Genomic DNA, 18,031 nt, shown 5'->3' on the forward strand with positions numbered 1-18,031 from the left:
CAAAATGTGACCAAGCATGACTGATATACCAGAAAATACTGCTATACGAAGTCTGGCAACATAGCAGTCTAACACTGAATACATGAAGTCATTGCATCACAGCAAAAAGATCCAGCTTTTGTTAAAACCAGAAAGATGTGACATTTTGGAAATAGTCTGGACATGACGAAATCAGATAATCGCAGCCATTTATTGATGCCGCAGCATTTTCCCTTGCAGCTGAGGCTGAGCAAAGATCATGTACAGAAATACGATCTCATCACGAAAAGGTCAAAAAGAATTTGTTGCGCGGAACTTAACCCAGTGAATCGACAAGCTCCAAAGTCAGAAATCGAGAAGAGGACTGCGAACACTTATCAATCTTCCCGCTGTACCGCACAAGACCTCTCAGCGGGCCTCATCGCAAAGAAGATGTCTTACGTTGGCGGGCAGACTAGAATCAGAGCAGTTCATCAGTGTGCGCACAATCACGGAGTGTTTACTGTCAATAAAGGTATCTGAAAGAAATGTGACGAACAATAAAAGTTAAATATTCAAAAGACTCGCATGCATGTATGTAAATATGAAACTATATTTTGCAGTTATATTTACAGTACACAATAGCAAAGACAGACACTGGAATTGCAATAAAAGACGCACTAGGATGGCATTCTTATGGTTTATTTAGTCAAGGTCGAAATGATGGTACTGGATAAAGTGTAATTCACCAGCTGAAAAACGAAACTATCTTACAAATATGCACCATACACGTGGCAGTTGAAGGACTGTCACCTCCCGCTCAAACACGTCCCATGTGCTGAAGTAAACAACTTTCACCTGTGCTTTCAGACCAAAATGCAGGCTGGAATGAAATGTCGTCTAAACTCTAAATTAGGGGTCTGAACCGACTCCAGTGGAAAGGAAAAAGTGACACTTAACACATACATTCTTGAAGATTAGGCTCTGAGGTTCAAGCTATTACTGTTTACTTTGAAAACAGACATAATATTCATACACTGTAGCATGAACTTCCTCCCCATCTATGTGCTCTACACCATACGTTACTATGAGTAAAATCGAATGCCGTGAAGCAGTGAACTTTGTCGTCGTTTTCTAGAAGAAAGTACCAAAACATTTTCCCAGTGTTTATATATATCTCTCTCTCTGTGGTTTTATTAAATGTCCAGAGAGTCTCATTTTGGCATCTGTACGTTTTTTTTCTTTTTTTGGTAGAAGTGTTTTATGGATCTAGTGCCAATTCTACCATGATATAAGAGTATCAAGATTAAGTAAAAAGCATTACCTGAAAAACAAGGAATTGTAACATTGGAAAAGCGATTTTTTTTCATAACTGAGCAAGCACAATTGCATCTGTTCAAATATTGTTTACATTTTAAAAATAATTTCTTAATGTGTATATTATAAAATTAAATCTGTAACAATTTAAAACATAAACCCTTTTGTATATAACCTTGAATTACCTATTAATTTTCCAAACTCTGCAAATGTTCAACTATTTTCACAATAAATAAGAAAGTCCATACAATTAAATTAGACAGCATTTATACAAAATAGAATACAATTAAATTAGACAACACAACAAACTCTGGAATTTCAAATTCAGTAGACTGTCTTGCACATCCAAGCTATCAGAAGGTAATAGAAGTATGATTTTTTTATTTATTTTTTTTTTTTTTTACCTCTTGTATTATTAGTTACAGATAGCACCTTGATGACTAAGCAGAATAATATCCAAACCAACATGGGAAAAATGCCTTGTGTTTGGTGATTGTCGCTTCCGTAGTTGTGTGAGCATATAAAAAGGTCAATGGAGTAGGAACGGGGAATACATGTAACAAACTGTTCCTTTACATGGCTTGCAAGGCAGACCCAAGCAAACAGCTGGGCCTGCTCACGATGCACTTGTGCACCGCCCAGGTGTTTGGAGCAGTGGCGGGGGGGGCAGGTGGGGTTCAGTCTCTTTGTCCAGGTGCTCTATGGACAAACACCATTGGCTTCTGGACCTGAGTTCACGGCTTTGCCTCATGTGCTGCAGTCTCTGCCTCCAGACTTGGCTTCCTCCGCATTCTTAAACATCAGGATAGAGTTGTAGATCTTGAGGGCCGGCCCCAGTTTCACGCTCATTATTTTCACTATATCACGCTGCGTCAGGAGCAAAAAGGCCTTCCCGTCTATTTGCTGTTGAGGGGCAACAAATCAACACAATACATGGTTTTGAACGCTCGTGGTTGATGTGCAACAGCGGTGAGCATTTTGAATACGCTTCCAGGACACTACATTTTTTTCCTCCATAAATGACAAGGTGTAAGTTTGAGCAGATAAATCACCCGACATGTCTTCCCAGCTCTTCTGCAGCAATTCCCAGAGATGTAGAGCAACCCAAAAGTGTCCTACATCTCGGGGAATAGCTGCAGAAGAGCTAGGAAGACACGTTGGCTGATTTCCTGCACAAACGTGCAAACCACATGCCTTGTGGAAAGAAAGCAGTTTCCAGCAAGAGGACTCAGACTTCACACTGTATGTCTGAAATATACTGGTGCCTTCATGTATCTTACGTCTGCTGGTACACTTATTGATCTTTGTACGCACTTTGCATTCATATTTCACTTGCACTATCAAGACAAAACTAAAAACAGAAATGGTTCGGAGCAAACAGCAACGGCAACAAAGAGGCTGCTACACACTAGTGCCTGATATATGGAAGTGCCTTGTAGAAGACATTTGAAACGGAGTTTCTCAGGTGCAATCATCACGGTGCTGACGAAAAAGGTCTGCAGCAGACTGATGTTATTTACCATGCACCTCGATTTCAATCAGTTACACAAATCCGACACCGAGAGCTTAATTGGCTCTGGGTTCAGCAGACACCTCCCTCCCTGAGCTGATTTCGAATTCAAACAAAGCCGTGCATTCCTCCTGCTCTCACAAAAAAAATGAGCCTGGAGACTAAAAACGGGTTCCTCCCCGACGTCCCGCTGTTGGCACTTGCAAATGTGCTCTGTGGCAAAAGCGATGATGCACCTGTTCCACTTAATTAAGCCAATAGTGTGGAGCAGGGGAAGCAAAAAGTTGATGTGTGATGTAGGAAGCAGCCTCCAGGAGACGCACTCCACTTACCTCCTCTTTGAACTGCTTGGCTTGTTCCTCACATCCTGGGAGCGAGTGGATGAAGGTGGCCACCTAGAGACGAAGACATACGCAGAGATTCCTTCCGGTTATGACAGCAGAAATAATGGCCCCTCTGCATTGGGAGCTGAGTGATGTTGGGGTTGTGGGGTTTCAGACTAGCAGACTAGATGACTACAGGTTCCAGGTTGCAGTTAGGAAGGCAGAGCACAATACCACTGCACTGCAGTAACTACTACTAGCAATCCGAGGTACAAAATGTATAATGAAGAATGGGAAAGTGTTATACCAGACAGGCAAGCAAGGATGGGAAGAGAATCGGGGGAATAAGGAACAACACGCTAACCCCTAATCATGGCCATCCGAGAGGTGTCCTAAACTGAAAGCTCAAAGGTTTTTGGTTTGGATGTGGTAGAAGCGCTCCCTCTCTCCCTCAGAACTGCTCAGTCCCTTCCAGCATCTCTTTTGGACCCACTTCTCTCAAGATCTTGTAACAGCTTCATAAATTCTGCATTGCACCATGTGTCACGATCACCTTTGTATCTCAGACTCTGTTCTCTTAGTTGGCAGCCACTTGTGTAAGATGCGTTGGTAGTACTGGTGGAAATGGACAAATTAACTATGTTTTGTCAACTGTGACACAATTACATCTAAAGGTATTTTTCTGTTGTGAGATGCACTTTTGTGTACCAAGTGGTATGTTGCTTTGGAGAAAAGTGTCTGATGAATGAATGTAAGTGCAGATGTAGCAAAGTCTCACTTGTAGTATGATTACCTACACCATCCTACAGGCTAATTCAATACCTTAACTACTTGAGAAATATTAAATAAACATCTCAGAAAATTTTTCTTTGAGGACAAATTGCAACAATATGTTTCTCTGAAATGATTATACATTTTTCCATGTCTAATGATCTTTTGCACAGCTGACACTGGAGGCTTATTGCTTCACCAAAAAGAAGGGTTAGGCACTCAGCTGCAGATAGACGCTGCTGCAGATCCAGTTGTGAATTGTTATTCATTATATAATGAGCACTTCTCACAGTTTCATTTTTTAACATTTCAGAACATGGAAAGCGACAGCTGTGAAGGCAGACCAGGTAGAGGGGATGTGAAGAGCAAACGGTGTGGCTCTGACGGGTGTCATAGAGGGGAGCGGTGGACTGCGGAAGGCGGGCTGCTCACGCTTACGTGAAAGGACTATACGCATGCTGAGACAGATGAACTCCTAGTTCTAGGGTACCAAGAATAAACCCAGAAGAGATGTATTGCAAGGGCTGCAGTAAGTGTTTATATGGTGCCCAGCTGGTTGTGGTGATATGTGGGACGTCAGGACAGTGCGAGATGTTTCTCGATGGCCTGTGATCACACACAGCTCTGCTTCCTGCCCTTTGTGTTGGCAGATTTCAGTTTTGGTCAGCTCAGAGCCCCGAATTCATCAATGACGGGACGGGACCGTCTGGGGCGGTGCTGCCGGTAAAGAAAGAACAGTGGTCCTCGGTTCACAATGCCACAATGCACATGCTGCGATCATTTATCGGATTATAGGAGATCCTGGAGGAAGGAGAGTGAGAACCAAAGGCGGTCCATCCCACGCTCCCCTTTATATAACCAAGCCAATGTGGACAGCGGGAGCCTCCTGCCACTCTGAAACGATTCATCTCATTGACAAGGTGGCTCAGAAGCATCTCAAACAGGGTATGTTTGGAGTAAAACAATTCTGGCTGTTCGAGACTTCAAATCAGATTCTCAGAATGCAACGAGATTACAGTTTCCAGATAATTTATGTATAAATTATGAATGTGCATCTCTGTTTCATATTATTTATCAGGCATAGGCCTATAAGCGGGAGAACTTTCAGTGCACGGCCAATCACGAGTGCAGACTATAGCTCAATAATACAATTTAAAAACACCAACTTTTCAAAATGCCAGTACTATAAAAAGAATAACTATTTTAAGTCACAGTTACTGAACAATGGATACATTCTAACAATCCCTATAAGATACTACAATGCGAACACGCCACATGCCTTTTTAAAGAAAAATAGCTCATTTCAATCTGTCAACAGAGTAAATGCTTAGGCTCAAAGTAATTTGTTAAAGGCTAGTTACTTCAGTGGACAGTTTGCCATGATTATAAGGAAAACTCACTTCTGGCTAATGTCGCAAAGACTGAATCCCTTCATATATGTCAAGTGAAAATGTTAGCAGGTTATTGGCTGCTTTGTGAATCGACAATGATGTGTGTCACCTCAGCCATCAGTGTGTCAGGTCTGATGCTCAAACCTGGTAGGTCCTGTTCCCAAAATAAGTTTCCTGTCTCCGCCTAACCCAAAACAGCTCTGCAATTAAACCTGACATGCAGGTTTGGAATGTAAAAGCAAGTGGGATTTTCACATCCAGCAGCAACTCACTCCCTGTGATTTGTGACCCTGCACAGACATGCTGCATTACATTACATTTATTTATTTAGCAGACACTTTTGTCCAAAGCGACTTCCAATGAACTCTACGTAGTGTCATCAGCCCACACATCTTATTCACCACAGTGACTTACACTGCTAGACACACTACTTACACTGGGTCACTCATACATACTGTACATCAGTGGAACACACACACACACAATGGGTGAACCTGAACAGCACATCTTTGGAGTGTGGGAGGAAACCAGAGCACCCAGAGGAAACCCACACAGACACAGTGAGAACATGGAAACTCCACACAGACTGAGCGGGGACTGAACCCACGTCCTCTTGCACCACCCAGGCATTGTGAGACAGCAGCACTACTCACTGTGCCACAGTGCTGCATTAGTTAGAAAAATGACAGTAAATAAGAACAAATAATAATCACCATCAGTTATACTGTATAAGCACAACAATAATTAGAGGAATAAAAATACAATCCCTATTATTAATGTATGCCTAGATGCTGCTGCTGTACAAAACACTACGTTCAGAGACATTCTTGTCCTTTTGGCTTCTTTTGTATTCTTGATTATTTCTAAGAGATGTGCTTTCAAGACAAGCCTCTGTAGAAGAACCTCTCACCAGAACAAACGACAAGTTAAAAGGACCCTGGCAAGACGAGAACCCCCAAACTCCAAGAAGGCCACCCCTGGTGAGACCCAGTTCTGCTGCTAAGAGTGGAGGCACTGCAGGCTCTGATGGAACAGTGCAGCTTGGACAAAGACAGCGTCCCTCTTGATTCCGGTGGAACAGTGGCTCAGCCATGACACGAGGTTCTTCTGAATTCTACACTGCTGTTGTGTCCCCTGCAGGCTATCTGGAAGCTGACTGGTTCTCAACACAAATGTTGATTATACAACTACAATAAAAAGGAGGTTTTCACCATACAACTGTGGATTGTGTGTCATTTTTAATGTAGATCTATAACAGGTGTTTTACACCATTCTCATATCAGAGTAGAACTGAACTGCTCAGCGGAATTATGAATAAATAAGATGTAAGTTAAGTGTAAACCTCAGGTGACGTCTTCCGATTCTAACACCTGGAGCAACGCGTGTTCACTTTATCGAGTGCTGTTCTGCTTTGTGTGATGTTTGCATGAATCAATGTACAGCTCCATGTGTTACTCTTTATGTGCACAGCATTCTACATAAGGTGATTTAGGGAACTGGCAGTCTGGTGATGGACAAGTACAAGGAAACCCATGCTGATGAAGGTTAAAGAGAGACAGGACTCAGGCCTTTGTCAGACATGGACACCATGGACACTGATTTCAGCAGAAGATAGCAGGTTTCCTAAGTGAACTACAGGCATGGTTGCAGAATATAAACAGCCCTTGACAACCCTTGGAATCGTTGCCTTCCCTCTTGGGAAACGAAACAGGATGTAGTAATGACATTTACTGAAGCCCAATGCTTGGTGAAGGCCTTTGAGAAACCTGATGTGGCAGATCTCAACTCTGCAACGGAGGAGACGTCTACACCAACAATCCTCCTTATGGTCCTTATTATGGTCCTCCATAGGAGGTCTTAGGGTGAAATGCTGCCTTTCTGAGCCCTAACATGGGATACATACCTGCACAATGTTGTGTGATTTGTCAAGTGCCAGACAGCCAGGAGATCAGCAGCTATAGCACAAGTCTTGGGCCTTTTACACTGGTAGTCTCCTTTAAAAGCTACCCTGATGTTATAAATTTATGTGGAAGCATAAGCGTATGTGACCACTCAAGAGCTTGGAGCAGTCGAAAGTCATCAATTATGCATGCAAAAAAGTATATATTATTTTTAATTATTCAAATGCTTATTTCATGCCATCTGTGATTCCAATTTTGGGGAACACCTGCAAGTCTGGGAAATGAATCTCAGCTGCCGTCTGAATTACATCTGAGTTTTGGCTCTTCCGGTAACAGCAAGGTAGACACGAAAGACTTCCACTTTCCCCCATTTCATGAAGGAATTACATCTATAGCCTCCTACAAGTTACCAGGCAGCTGTAAGAATAAGTGACAATTACATGAAAGTGAGGCTAATGCAATAAATTTTGTCTTTAAAGCACAGATCTCTAAACCATACAACAACAATGCTTTCACATGACGACGTATCAATGAAGTGTCAGTGATGACGTTGTTCTTGAGCACAAAGCCCTGTTACATCATGACGCACGGCTGGGTACTGCAGGAATCTTCTTGGGGGTGGCTTATCAAACGCCCCCCTCCCTCGGGCTGCAGGCACACACAGATGCCCCCCTCCCAGGTTGTTTGTTGAAGGCCGTTTTCATCACTTTGTGTGTTTGTGCTGTGTTCTCACTGCAGCCTAAAGCACCTACCTCCTCTCATCTCACCATTTTGGAACCTCTTCAACTCAGTGAGATGTGGGTTGCCGCGACAACTGGACTGGACAGCACCAGCAAGCAGGCTGAACCGGTTTGACTCTGCCACCCAACGTGGATGCTATAGTGGAGTTGCAATTACAGTGCAATGAACAAGAGCTGCAGAATTACAGCTGAACTGGAGGGAAATCCACCAGAGAAACCATTTAAGGAAAACTGAATTTCAATTTATGGCTCAAAGTGTAAGACTAACATGAGACCTTTGAGATTGCATTGTACAGATTATGCTTCTTGAGTTTCTTTCTCAAACGGCGATGTTAAAAGCCCACACTTTTTAGAGAAAGCTGGTCTTTCATTAGATTTACATTACACCAAGGCCCAAGCGTTCTGAACGAACAATGTCCTTTTCCAGTCTGTAATTAACTGCGGCGTTATTAATTAAAGCATAAGAATGCTATCCCCATCTGAAAGAGCAACAAGTGGTCTCTGCAGCACACACAATCCGGCCTATTCGGTGTGTTTTGTGAATCTATTCGTCATTCATTCATATCACTGCTCTTTGTCTAGCGTTAAAGCACCGCATCTTTAAAGAGTGCAGCTGGTTACTGTGGGCAGCGGGATTATCATTTTACAGATTTCCTTCCAGCAATGAATCACAGGACGGACACCATCGCAGCATAGCCAGCCATCTACAAACAATCGGAGGACGGACCATTTTTTCCCAGAAGCCACAGCAACCCTCATGAATCTATTTCTGTACCCAAACATGCGGCTCTTGAGAATCCTCGAGTTGCCTTGTATTAAAAAACAAATAGCGATCTTATAAAGCGGATTTTTAATGTTTGTATTCATTGAGCTTTTTGCATTTTAGGAGGATGATGTATTCTGAACAAGAGCGTTGAGATAATTGGCCAACTGTCATTAAAAAGGTTACCCCATAGTGTGTGAGTGTCACAGAGAGAGTGTGTTTCACTGATGTATGGATGAGTGACCCATTGTAAGTAATATATCTAACAGTGTAAGTCACCTTGGTGAATAAGGTGTGCGGGCTAGTAACACTACATAGTATCCAGTGTAAGTCGCTTTGGAGAAAAACATCTGCTAAATGAATAAATGTAAATGTAAATGTAAAAACATCATTTCGGATGATCACAGCATACCAGTGGGGGAGGTATCATCCTGAACTGCGCAGATGAGTTTGACGGAGGTACGGGGTACATGCGTTGTCTATGACAGCGGGATGGTGAGCAGGGTGTATGCGTGATGGCAGTGCAGCGAAGCGCAGTATTAGGGCTCTGCCCTTACCTCCTCCACGGTCCAGTGTGCCACACGACTGGCCTGCACCCCTGCCACCCCTGGCAGCAGCTTGCAGTGCTGCTCCCAGCAGAGAGGCAGTTCATGTCCAGGGTGGGCTGTCGTGGCTGACAGGAAGACTGACTGGTGCAGGGCCTGCTGCATGCTCTCCACACTGCACTCTGCGGAATCACAGCAGGAGCACAACAGGTCAAACACAGCAGTGACACTCCGAGATCATACACACTGCAGTCAGACAAAAATCACATAGGCAGCAGTCGCACACAGCGGTCCAGCAGGTAGAAAATCCAAGCACATTTTCTGCTGTCGTATCTCATCCAATGGCAAAATCTCACTTTTACTGCAATTTAAATGGCAAACCATTCAGAATGACTGTAGTTAACTGGGTATGAGAACGAAGCTCTGAAGACCGAAATGGCTGAAATATCCCTCCTCTGCATATACCAGTATAGATCCAGATACTTTGCAGTTCACTTCAAGCTAAATATACAGCTGAAGTTCAAGAGACAGGAATAGAGGAAGAGGTAAGGTCAGGGCCCATCAGGGCAGCCCCCAGTGCCCACAAAGAGATCATTACAGGCAGTGCCTAGGAGGTGGCGGTGTGGAGGATGGATGGATGGATGTGCTGTCAACAGAGCTGAAGGCAGAGCTAGAGCGTGGGCTGCCAGTGGAGGAGTTCCCCAATCCGACAGGTATGACCTGCTTCCTGACAGAGAGCCCGCAGCGGGGATCTGAGGAGGAGTTGCTCATTACCACAGTAGATACCCCTATTAGGACAGTACATGTCTCCCAGAATTCCACCATGCTGACACAGAAGTGTCTGTGACCCACAAAGAGCTACTGGGGTCAGAAATGCATCGAGCAACAAAGTCTCCAAAATGTAAAAGGCAAAAGTCTCCATCTGATCTGAGTCCAAGTGTGTTAATTCTCGTAGATGCTCCAATGACAGCTTGATCACCAAGTGGACATTTCACTGAGAACTCCAACCAAACATCTCTTGGTGGGTCTAACAATAAAAAAGCCTTTCAACTCACTTTTAAAGTACCTGAATGCTTGATTACCTGTTTAGTTTGGAATTCGTGCACATTTTATGCCCTTATTCTTAAAGAACTCGAGAGAAACTGCTGAAACAAAACATTACTGTAGCCCCTCAGAAGCCCAGTTATTTGGACTGGATAATGACTTCCAATCCCGAGCCTTGTGTTTTCGATAGAACAAAACTGAAATATTTCCTTGAAGTGACGGTGAACGATACAAGCCCCTTCTCAACCTTGAACCGTAGAGCTGAGCTAAGCCTGTGCCTGCAGGTACTTGTTACAGCCTTTCTGCTACCTGACAGCGCTGTCGCTCTCCTCAACTCCTCACCCACAATACGGAACCTCTCCATATGGTATGGTGCCTATGTTTTGCTCCATAACCTTTCAATAGAAAATTCTAAAACAAGAATTTAAACAACACAAAAACTTTTACAGCGATGTGAAGAGCAACCGCTTTGATCAGACATCTCTGATTATTTAGGTCAGGTCTTCAGGGAAGAACGTTGAGCTTATAATGTGGAAAATACAATTACCACTCTCTGCAGCACCGACCAAGAGGGAGGACGAGATCCTGCGCTTTCATTCCTCACACGTTACTGGAGAGACACTTTCATAAGATCCTCTCTTTTACAAACCTCATCTAGCAGAAGAAAGTCTGGGTGAAATTCTCACTAGCGAACCTGTAATTTTGCACTTTGCTGTAACAAAGCATGGAGCGATCAGACCTAGAGGGTACCTATGGCAATGCTTTCACTCTGCGCTGAGATACGGCCATGCTGCAGGTGTTGTGGAACACATTTAACTCGGTTGTGTCACCAGGAAGAACCCCCCTGCTCAAATTGAACTTGTGCATCGATGGAGAACAGCCTTCAGGGGAATATCCACCAAAAAGGTACTACATTCCCTGTGGACACATCCCCCCTGTCACTGGTGAATGACTCTGACTATGAAATAGAGGCACGAAGGTGGCAAGATCACTGGGGGCTGGAGGATGTGAAAGCTGGCATCTTCTTCAACTCACTATGGTCCTGGCGGGTTTCGCAGAGATGGTCAGCGGGACCATGAACCTCCAAGGGATGGGACCAAAACAGACTGCTTCTTTCATGAGAAACAATGGGGAGGGAATACTGTGAAAAGCAGATGTTGTGCTGTTCCTGATCTATAACTGCACTATATGTGGGGGGGGGGGGGACATGACGGACTATTCATAGATATTCAGCAGTCACATTTTCTGTCATTTTCCACTGATCTCTCTCTCTCTCTCTCTCTCTCTCTCTCTCTCTCTCTCACAGACACACACACACACACACACACACACACGTATATCTCGGTTAAAAAAAAAATTTATTTGAAAAGAGCACCTGCTGTTTCCAGCAGAGGAAATGCTGTTACCTGGTGAACCGCCAGGAGCAAAGCAGCGCTTCTCTGTTGTGTGTCGGCCCTTGAAGTCAAGTTTTATTCTTTAAAGCCTTCAGCGAAAAGTGCCCAGGATGTCAGGGACTTAACCAGCTGCCTAACCTGAGATGATCTGCACATTTCAATGTCCTTCATCTCAAGATGCAAATGACTTGGTTTAAATTATATTTCAGTTGCTATGCACATGAAGCAGTGTCCAATTTACACATCTACGGATATGAACCCATGCAACTGATAATGCTTCCTGAGTTTCCTTTTTTGCCCTCAGAACACTCAACCGAGGACAAGAATAAAAATATTACCATTCCAGAAACTAACAAATTCTCAAAGGAATAAGACACCAGCACTGTAATTTATAATGGTTCCTTAGTACAAGAGCCCATATAAAATGTCCTAAAGTTCTTTCCAAATGCTTAGAAAATAATCAGTATATGTCAAGTAACAAATGAAATGATAGAGAGGACAAAATATCGATTTGCACAAATGTACACAACTCTCAAAAAAAAAAAAAAATGCTCAGAAGCAGCATTGTGGAATGTGGAGACTCATCCCAAACCCAGAGGCCATCACTTGCTCATCTCGGGATTAAAGTCATCACCTTTCATCATCTAAATTTATGTCTACAAATCAGCCATACGTCAACTAAAGCGGAACAAAATTTTTTTGCCGATGAACGAGGTGCCAGGAAAAAACAGGTGATGCATATGACTGCACTGCTGAATACTGCAGAGCACTGCTGGGGTAGTTTTTTCAGGGTAATTTTGGGGGCATTTTGATAAATGGCTTCGATGAACCTTTGGAGTCACCTTCTGTTTGTGCTGTAACAAGCTACACAGCACTTGTAAATAAGCTATCAAGGAGCATGTGCTCGCATTCTGTTTAGCAGCATTGAATATCCTCGCTGATTATTAATTTTTGAATAAATAAAGTACATTCAAATCAGATTTTATCTTCAAAATAAAATGTGACAACCCTATAAAGGATGTACCAGGGGACCTCTGGCATGGAGTCTACACTGTAAATACTATATGTAACATTCCTTCGATCCAAAGACACAGGGAATCTTCCTGGAAATGTTCCTGTTCATCAGTCTTTAAAGTCCTTTCCATTTAGGCCTGAGGCCCAGTTGGTTTATGCTTCAATATGTCCCGTAAGGCATCATGTGGGTGGCGACTGCATCACACACTCGAAACAAATGGATATGAAAAACAAAGACAGATTTATCCCACCACACGTTTATATGGAGAATGGGGCTTTAAATTATACAGAATTATGTTTCACACACAGATCAGCGGTTTCAGGTTGCGAGAAAAACATCAATCTTACCGAGGAATCTTTTAAAATATACATGACACATAACAAAGTTCCCCCTTTTGTGGGTGAAAAGGCAGCCAGAAATTCAAATCACTTCCTCAGTCTGATGATGCAACAGTTTCATGAGGGAGACTGAAACTGTGTTCTACTATGGCTTTACCTTAAGAGCATTCTCTATTCATCATTTTAACACCAGAAGTGGCATAAATTACTGCACTTTAAACCAGAGCCACTGGAAAAAAAAAGTGCTTTTGCTGTTGGTAATGCCAATAAGAGATGCTGTTATTTTGAGAGGCTATTCTAATTCAGACAAATACAGCCAATGAGAGAAGCTGTTACTAGAACACAACTGCAGTTCACAAGCAGTCGATCAGAGAAATTACTATTGGCACAAGACATTAAATCACACAAATACAGCCAATCAGAGAAGCTGTTACTGAGATACATCACTGGAAGTCGGGCACATAAAGCCAATCAGAGAGGCCATTACTGGGACAGCACTAACTTCTTGTATGACAGAAGCTGTTACAAGAATACACTGCAGTGACATGCACAAACATTTCTGAGCTTTTTGCTCAGTCGCAGCCACATTTATTCTTGGGAATGTAATGAAACAATCCCGATGAAAACATTTCATTTAGATAAAATCTGCTGTCCCCAAAAGATAACAGATCCCAAAAATGGAACCACCAAGTTTACGTGAAAACATCACCTCCTTTAAATCTGTAAATAAATTCCTCTCTTTTCTATACAAATATGGATATGGTGCAACAACGAGAAAGAGACACAGCATAAACAAGCATCTGAGACAAAAAACATCCTGCAAAATACCCTGTTTACTAGATTTATAAGACTATCTAGCGATCGCTGCAATAAATTTCTTCACACAACGTTAGAATTACTCAGAGAAGGTTGTCTGGATATATTTATCTTCTGGTGTTATCATTACAATTTAAGGTTGACCTCAACCATCTTATCAACCAGCTATGTGCTTAATAACAATGTGGTAAACACTTCACTAAGTAAAAACAGAGCCACTACTTGTGTGCCAGATTGCCTCACATCCCTAGAGAGTTATTCTATTATTAATTAAACCCTTGACTTTGCAATACTTACTAAATCTTTCTTTCCCAGTAACAGAAGGTCTCACTGTTCTTTGTAATAATAGAGAGGTTCTGCTACAGCCAGATTTAAAATGTGAAGAAGTGCTTAGAAGCAGTTGTGTTGCTTTCTTCAACAAGCACAGAGGCTTTACCATGATATGTGGGAAGAGCCTTATCAGTTTACACATTCCACATGCTGGTTTTGGCTAAATTTACCGCCAGTGTGCTGATGCCTACACAACGCATGATATACAGTGTATGAAACTTTATCATTTCAGTTAATCTCTGCTCAGTTAGAGGAATGACGGCCAAAAAACTAAACAAAGAAAAGGCATGGGTCTTTATGCTTCAGAGGGAGTAAAAGAGGATCTGTAATAGAGAAGTTTTGCTATTTGTTATGTATATATATTGCCAATAGTCCACACACCATTTCTCTTGTGGTGAATTTTATGCAGCTACTTGTGCGATGAACATTAGTTCATATGGCGGAAAAAACAAACTGCACTTAAGAATCACACGTCTGCATCTAAGTGTCTCTTCCTGCTAATGTAATGAACACATTGTATTTTCTATGAGATGTCTGTCGCTTTGGAGAAAAATGTCTGATACACGAATACATGTAAATGTAAATGAATCTCATAAATATGCGTCCAATTTAGCTACAGCACCTGGGCCCTATGAGAAACCATACTCCTCCAGGCGCCACTCCCCTCCTCCACTCCTCCTTAATTCCTCCCAACAACCTGTTGGTCTTTTTTTATTTTTTAAATGGCTTTATGCATTAGCTACACAAGCTTTTGGTGTCTTGTTAAATTATACCATATGTGGAATTAAAACAGTGCTATTGGTTGGAAAAACTGACCCCTATAGTGCACTACTCTTCCAGGATGTACCCCCAAGAGAATTTAGACACACACACACACACACACACACACACACACACACACACACACACACACACACACACACACACACAGTCTGTGCTCCTGATCATGTTCACTATATGGCTATTGACCACACCTTTGTCTTGGCTGAAAATTCTTTATCAGTTGAATACATCAATAACTTTATCAGTTAATGTAACTATTATTAGCAAAATGTAATAATCATCACGGTAAAAACCTGTACGTTACCTCTGACTCAAAGTAAGAATAAAAGAAAGCATGGCCAGTTCCACATTTAGCTGAGGCTTTTCTCCAAAGCGACTTACAATCTTAAGATTACTGTAATTACAAGCTTACAATTATTTACAGCTGAGTAATTTTATTGGAGCAATTCAGGGTGAGTACCTTGCTCAAGGCTACTACAGCCAGAGGTGGGGACTGAACCTGCAACCTTTAGTCCAAAGGCAGCAGCTTTACAGTAACCACTACCAGTTCTGTCTGAGACCTGTGTATGTGTGCTAGCTGTTCCCTTCCCATCTCCTCTGTAAATGCTGTCTTCTTTGTCCTGCTGGTTTGGAGAGCACAGCAGGAAGGGACAAGGATGACCTTGCATTTATCCCTCCTCACTTCTCTCACCACTAATCAGGAGGAGGAGAACAACTGGAAGGATCAAATCCCTCTCCAAGTCCACAAAAACAGAACATGTATCCAAGGACAACGTAACCTTATTAGCCCTGAGCATCAGGCCGCAGCTACAGTGAGGATGTGACTAATAAAGATCTCTGCCAAAAGTCAGTATGCATTCATGTAAAATAAGTATAGATTTTTCTTCTGGCTCTGGGCTCATAAAACACGTGCACAGGAAAACACCCAGGAACATGGCAATGCATATTCACACATGGTAGGCAAACACAAAGGAACACAAGTGGTTCTGATGTCTTCGAATCAAATTTGATTTACTTTCAGCAGAAAATTGCCGAATGCACAAAAACACCTGCTTTAAATTAATGGTGCACAAGCTTGAAAAGGTTGTTCTTTTAGTTATCGTTAAATAAATAAATAATTTTTATTTATTTTTGAAACAAGCTCTTATAGCTGCATTGGTTCATGGGACAAGAGGACATGGACCCAAGATTCCTGTTTTAGTGTATATTTATTGTGGGCTGGGAGATTCTGGGGTGGAGAAGGGGAATGGGACTGTAGGCCTGGTCTGGAAGTCGTCTCACTGTGGGCAGAAGGGCCTTAAATAAGGGAGTCAAGGTAACTCTGTGCTTTAGATATAACCAAGACAGGTTGACAGGTGTGTGTGTGCGTGCCTGCTGTGTGATGCAGAATGTCTTTGCCACGTAAACCTTGCTTCATTAACCACTCTTTTTGTCCTGTTATATGCCATGCCTGTCACAATTCTCTTTTGGTGATGCTTCCTGTGCAGTGATCCTGGAGTGGGAAGCCCCTGGACAGCAATGGGGGTCTTCAAGACAGTCCCCAAGCCATCCACAGAGCAAGCTGGTGACACTGTAACACACAGCAGGTGGCCTGTGTGACCTCAGCCCTAGTAGGTGCTATGGGTGGGCAGCTCTGTCAGTGCTAATGCAGTGAGCTGCCAGATTGAGGGGCTGGAAGGTAACCAGCCCTTGTACACCCCTCTGAAACATCTACTGAGACCAATGGCAGAGGGCCATGGTGCAGTCTATCCCGGCTGTGCCAGGGGAGCGCTAACTCTGTGTGGCTTTTACACCCACAGGGCACACAAGTGAGCATGATGTCACCCTGGTCGCAGTGTCTGTGTTTTTTTTTTTTTTAGAGCTTTCATGACCTCTTTTGGGGAAAAATAAATGTTACTGTAGCTGCATCAAGAAAATCAATAATGGCAAAGAAGATAAAAATCCGGAATAGGAAAAAGAAGATAACCAACAAGAGGAGGAAATACACCATGCTTTCCAGTAAGGTAGCCGATGTATTGCATTAAAGAAATTTACGTTACTTCACTAGAGACACTTTTCTCCAACGTGACTTCCAGTGAGCGCTAGGTAGTGTTATCAGCCCACAGGTTATTCACCGCAGTGACTTACACTGCTAGATACACTACTTACAATGAGTCACTCATCCATACATCAGTAGAACACACACACACACACACACACACACTCTCTGTCACTCATACAGTATGGGCAACTTAGAGTCACCAATCCACTTGAACAGCATGTCTTTGAACAGTGGGAGGAAACCCATGCAGAAACAGGGAGAACATGCAAACTCCACACAGACTGAGTGGGGAATGAACCCACGACCACCCAGGTGCTGTAAAGCAACAGTGCTACTCGTCGTAATGCCGTGCTGACCATATACATTTATCTTTTAAAAATGAATAGCAGGAGCCAGTTATGAAGGCCTTCCAATTTGTATAAAGTCATCGGCAGAGCATCAAAAAAAAAAAAAACAGAAAAAGCTGTGCTGCTCCAACAAAGAGCTTAGTGCCCTGCGTAGATGCATTCAAAGTGGACAGCTGGAAAGGCACTCTGAGCAGGCCAGCTGATGGCTGGTGCTATGGTCCTTGGGGACATCTCCCAGGGCAGGGAGTACGCAGAGAAGAGCTCGCATCCTGTGAGGAGGCAGCAGATGTAACCGCCTGGCTAATAGAGCCTTCAAACTTCAGTGGTGGTAAGCTGAGAGGAGGATGACTGGGAGAAGTGCACTTAATGACAAAGAAAGCGCACAGCTAAAAGTAGCCCTTCATTTACTTGGCTTATGCCCCTTCTGCACGACAGATGCTGAGAATCACAGAGAATGCTAAAATGCACGGAGGGGCCAGAGAAACAGAATTACGGCTTCGTCTCGGTGTTGCTGTCAACTGCATAATTCAGCCCCACGATACCCCATGGTGAAAACGGGTCATCTTTCAGAAACATCATCTGTAGCACTAAAATGTAATCATGTCTTCCTCCGAATTTATAGAATCTGATTTTTTTCATTGTGAGACATGTAATGTGATGAAATCTTGTAATAAAAATTGGACTTGTTAATGCATAATCAAACA

The 18,031-nt window shown here is 42.8% G+C and overlaps 1 protein-coding gene across 7 annotated transcripts in view; it reads right to left on the reverse strand.

The window, feature by feature from the left end:
• Window positions 1–1,588: 1,588 nt before the first annotated feature.
• Window positions 1,589–18,031, reverse strand: part of l3mbtl4 (L3MBTL histone methyl-lysine binding protein 4) — a 66,028-nt gene continuing 49,585 nt past the window's right edge. For 5 of the 7 annotated variants that reach the window (XM_018741750.2, XM_018741745.2, XM_018741746.1 and 2 more), the window contains exons 18-20: window positions 9,232–9,401; window positions 3,118–3,180; window positions 1,590–2,178 (exon numbers count right to left, since the gene is read on the reverse strand). In XM_018741750.2, the coding sequence (XP_018597266.1) occupies window positions 2,023–2,178; window positions 3,118–3,180; window positions 9,232–9,401 (389 nt within the window). In that variant the 3' untranslated portion in view covers window positions 1,590–2,022. Of the gene's footprint in view, window positions 2,179–3,117; window positions 3,181–7,923; window positions 8,048–9,231; window positions 9,402–18,031 lie in introns of all 7 variants that reach the window. The other 2 variants (XM_018741751.2, XM_018741749.2) reach the window with 2 other exon arrangements.

The sequence above is a fragment of the Scleropages formosus genome, chromosome 7 (assembly GCF_900964775.1).
Source record: "Scleropages formosus chromosome 7, fSclFor1.1, whole genome shotgun sequence".
NCBI lineage: Eukaryota > Metazoa > Chordata > Actinopteri > Osteoglossiformes > Osteoglossidae > Scleropages > Scleropages formosus.